The sequence below is a fragment of the Gavialis gangeticus genome, unplaced genomic scaffold, assembly GCF_001723915.1.
Source record: "Gavialis gangeticus isolate Ggan-Ray unplaced genomic scaffold, GavGan_comp1, whole genome shotgun sequence".
Classification (NCBI taxonomy): Eukaryota; Metazoa; Chordata; order Crocodylia; family Gavialidae; genus Gavialis; species Gavialis gangeticus.
The window spans coordinates 18,201,614-18,205,949 of record NW_017729033.1 but is presented as its reverse complement, the minus strand read 5'-3'; the positions used below and the strand labels follow the sequence as shown (position 1 = coordinate 18,205,949).

The 4,336-nt window shown below is 46.5% G+C and overlaps 1 protein-coding gene across 6 annotated transcripts in view; it reads right to left on the bottom strand.

Moving 5' to 3' along the window:
- The window catches only part of FGFR3 (fibroblast growth factor receptor 3), a 113,952-nt gene extending 109,625 nt beyond the window's left edge, over positions 1-4,327 (bottom strand). For all 6 annotated transcript variants that reach the window (XM_019526289.1, XM_019526290.1, XM_019526293.1 and 3 more), the window contains exon 1: positions 4,096-4,327. In XM_019526289.1, the coding sequence (XP_019381834.1) occupies positions 4,096-4,276 (181 nt within the window). In that variant the 5' untranslated portion in view covers positions 4,277-4,327. The remainder of the gene's footprint in view (positions 1-4,095) is intronic.
- Positions 4,328-4,336: the final 9 nt, after the last annotated feature.

Here is a 4,336-nt window from a genome sequence, read left to right as displayed (position 1 = left end):
ATAACATGCAGGTAGGAACAATGCATCAAAACCTTTTTTTAGGTGGTAACTACAACGTAGAAAGCAACATTATTTTACTAGTGGCACAGGTTTACACGGTCTTCAAGTTTTGCACACCCTTTCTCGAACATTAGTGCAGCAATGACGACTGCCAATTAAATTTCACTCAACTGTAATAAAAAATGTCCTGGTGGACTTTTGAACATGGGAAACAGCAAACAAAATGACAGAGATATAATTATATTCTACACTGTGTAGCCCCAGCTAGTCCAGCACAGGGGAGAATAAAAGAAGAACAGGATAGCCATCAGCTGCTTGTAGAGAGTGTCTACATAAGCATGCCACCAGGACTGCAAAGTAAAAATGTTGCAGGACCCAATTAATACTCAAATATTAATGCTAAGTTAAAACCAAAACAGTATGGGTTTTTTCCTGGCTTGGCAAGTTGCCTCCTTAGAGCAGTACAGTAACTTCCCCGAGCTCTTGGGCAGAAACTGATCACATGCAAGCGTTCTCCCAAACTAAACTTCAGTTGTTAGACCACTAGCACATTCTGATTTTTTTCTTTTAAAGTGCTCATTATCTACTTTCTCTCAATAAACCTTTGTGATCTCTAGCTTTAGCTGCTAGTTAGGTGACTTCCCTAATACAGAAGGAAATTCCCTTTTTTAAATAGGCTGTGTGCATACACATATGAGAGAAAGGGGAAGACACAGATGGGACAATTAAGGTAAGACTGCGATCAGAAGTTTTGGTTTTTGTTTTGTTTTTTTGTTAAAGTGAAATGCTGCTACTTCTATCTGCCGGTTCTCCGAGAACACAACTAGCGTTACTTGACATTCACCAATCGTACGAAGTAATATCTTTATCTGAATACTAATGCAAATTGGAAGGGCTTTTTTATATTGATGTCTATTCTGTGGCTGCTGAATAGAGTGACCGCATGCTCAAGGCAGCAAAGGAGTTCACTGACCTCCCTAATCATCTCTGTCATAGCCAGTGAATGACGTACACATTCAATTCTGCCTTGCCTCTCTACTTTCATTCATAAAAAAATTTGACATTGTTCTTCCTGCGGCAGCCCCGAGAAAAGGAGAGAAGAGAAACTCAGCCCAGATGAGGCCCCTAGTGTTTTCAGTTTGGATTCTATTCAGCAACAGCCCCGCCATCTGCCTCCTTCCTGCCAAGAGCAGAACACCTCCCTGTGGAGATGTAAAAACTTGCACCCCTTCCACCTCCACTAATAGCTAGTATTCATATTAGCAAACATACACATACCTCGAGAATGCCTCCCTTCAATGTGTGTTTTATGTAGCTGAGTATAGGCACAAAGCAGTAGCTGTTATAGCCTTCACAGCCCCGTGTGGAGAATTAGATCACTAGGGAAAAATCCTTCCAAGCCCCTTTATGGAAAATAAGGCCTTAGACCGTAAATGCAAAAGCTAGTGAACAACAACCCTCAGTAATGAGCCAATACCCCATGGCCCATTTGCCTAGGAGAAAGAATTTGCTTTTTACCATTCAATTTAAAGATTGAAAAGTAAAGTGTGCTTTTACTTGGCTCCAAATGTTTATATTCTTTATACAGTTTCTTTTGCACAATCTTTTCCCCAACAGCGCCCTGTGCATTCAAACCTCGCCCCTTGCCCAGAACCGACTGGACAACGGGACACTGTGACAAGCCAACCAAAAAGTTTTGCTAGGCATATTTCAGATCCTCTTCATTTTAGTGGCTTTCCACGTGGGCATGTTCTACCAAAAATCAATCTGGTTTTATAGCCTTCGGGGCTGTTTCAGTAACACTGTGCACATCAAAAGTGCGTGCGTGAAATCTCTTTTCTTACAGAGGGAAGACTCTGAACTGCTGCCACCGACAGAGAAACACTTTCAAACATGCTGTGCATTAGTGGAACAGAAGCACTTAGATCAGGTCAAATCCTGCTCACACATATGGGAACATTGGCACCAGCTTCAGTGGGATCAGAAACGTGCCATTACTTTGAAGAGCCAATATGGTAAAAATAGAAGAACGTGTACGTACTTTCCACCACAGAATTTGGAAATTTTAGTTATGCCCCTGGGAGATGCATCGCCCTAGGACCAATCTTTTTAACCACTTCTCTCCTAGAAAAACCCTGAAAGACTTGGATGTACACGATTTGTTGTATTTCAAACGTCATCCCAACAATTTCAGCACTCATTCTGCCTTAGAGCAACGTTGCCTCATTATAATAGTGCTGTGGCCCCCAAATTTAAAATCTGCAGATGCTCAACTCCAGGGGGCTTCCAACGAAGCTAGTGAAGATCTTCCAGATTTATCCTGGTGTTACCAAGAGCAGAATTTTGCGCATAAAAGCCAAACCTGTATATTTTTTGGCCTAAAATAGGGAAAAAAAATGCTGCCACTGAAATTCAGCAACCCCACTGCTCAACTTACTAGCGTAGTAAGCTTTTCTTGTTTCCTTTGCAAACCCCAAACTCATCCGCTTTGACAAAGTAGCTGTGATGTTGCACTATAAATCAATTCTTCTGGCTGTGAAAAATGAGCCAAACAAGTTACACTAAGAATCTGGTGTTTTATTAGTACTTTCTCAAAAACAAAACCAACCCCACGTGTGATTTATGGCTGTAACCAAAGGGGGGGGGGAAGGATTTGACAGAGTGCCCCCACCCCTAGCCTCCATGAAGCACATTTTTTCCCCTGTCACTTTTTTGGCAAACATGCCTCAACCCTTTCCTGAACAATGGGAACTTTTTGTTTGGTGCAGGGAACCTTAAAAAAGAGTGAAGCAGGAGAGGCGACCTTCCATTAAAGAGCTTTGAAAAAATAAACAGACTCAGGTAGCAGCTGAGGCATATCAGAGAGACACCAACTTTAAACAGCCGCTGTGTTTTTAAACCAGTTTGTGTCATGTACCTTGTCTTTCCTTACTCACGATAGCAACATTTTCATGCAAGGCAGAAGTCAGTAGATTCCCATAAACGTTTTCTCCCTTTCAACGTGTTCACAGTCCAGCACATCACAACCTCCTCTTAAAAAAACTGGGATAAAACGAGAGGTGTCATCGTTCTAAGAAGCATCCACACGTGCTCAAATGCAGACGCACATTTGAAATCCAGACTGAATGAGAGGCAAGCAATCTGGGTAAGCAAATCTCTCTGCTTTTGCAAACTCCAAGTACAAGCTGTGCCCTGAACCAAATCTGTTGATACATGTTGCATGTATGGGACTGCAGAGATGTAACAAAAAGTCCTCTAAGAAAGTGAGCTCAGTTCTAAAGCTATTCTCACTGTGTCAAGCTGGCCTGGATAAGCACAAAAAACCCAACACAACGGCAGGACAAACTCTACCAAATAAACAAGTGTCCTCCCGAGTCCAGAAGAGAGCAATCTCAAGCACAGGGCTGCACTGTGGATCTAACTGGTCCTGGCCTCAGAGTCTCAATGGTTAAAACAACACTTTACCTCTTGCTTGTGGTCCGAAAGGTGCCTACATTTACGACTAACCCGGGATTTACCGTGCGCTGTGCTCCATCGCTACAGATGAGCCCTGTTTCATTCGATCTGCCCTCCCATCACTCTCCTCGCCGGACCGAGAACCGGCGCACCTTCGTTGCCCTTCATCTTTGGCAGGCCTTTATCGCGCCGCAGGCTGGAGCAGCAATCCAGAGGCGCTGGCTGTCAAGCGAAAGTCTCGGGACCCTCTGGGAACACAACACATCTACTGCGCGCGGGTCCAACACGAGACCTCTTATTAGACCGAAATTAAAACACGTGCATACAGATCTATGTATTTATGGAACCAAGAGGTCTACGTTTTTGCCTTTCCCTTCGTCTCAGAAAACGACCTACATCCCGGAAACCTCTGGGAAGGTTTCAAGCGGACAGGGCTTTGCCTCCCGACAGCGGCGCAGGCGCCCAAGCGCAGGGGGAGATAGATGTGCGAGGTCCCTTGCAGCCCCAGCGATGAAAGCGTGGCCCTCGGGAGCAGACGGGGCACGCTTCCTCCCGGCCGAGGGGGCGCCCAGTACCGGCAAGCGCAGCCTGAGGCTGCCGGAGAGATCTGCCCCCCGCCCCGAGCATCCTTCCTCTTACCCGTGGGCTTGCGGGTGCTCCTGTCCTCCGGGTCCGAGCCGGGCAGCGTGGCCGCCGGGCGGCTGCCGACGGTCCCCACCAGGTACACACAGAAGAAGGCGCCCCACGCAGCAATCATTCCTGTGGCCGCGCTCCCGGGACGCGGACTGGTCGCGGCGCTGCCCCCGCCAGCCTCAGACATCGCGGGGCCGCATGCTGGCCGCCCTGCCCGGGCTCCCGATCACGCTGCAGGCTCTGCACG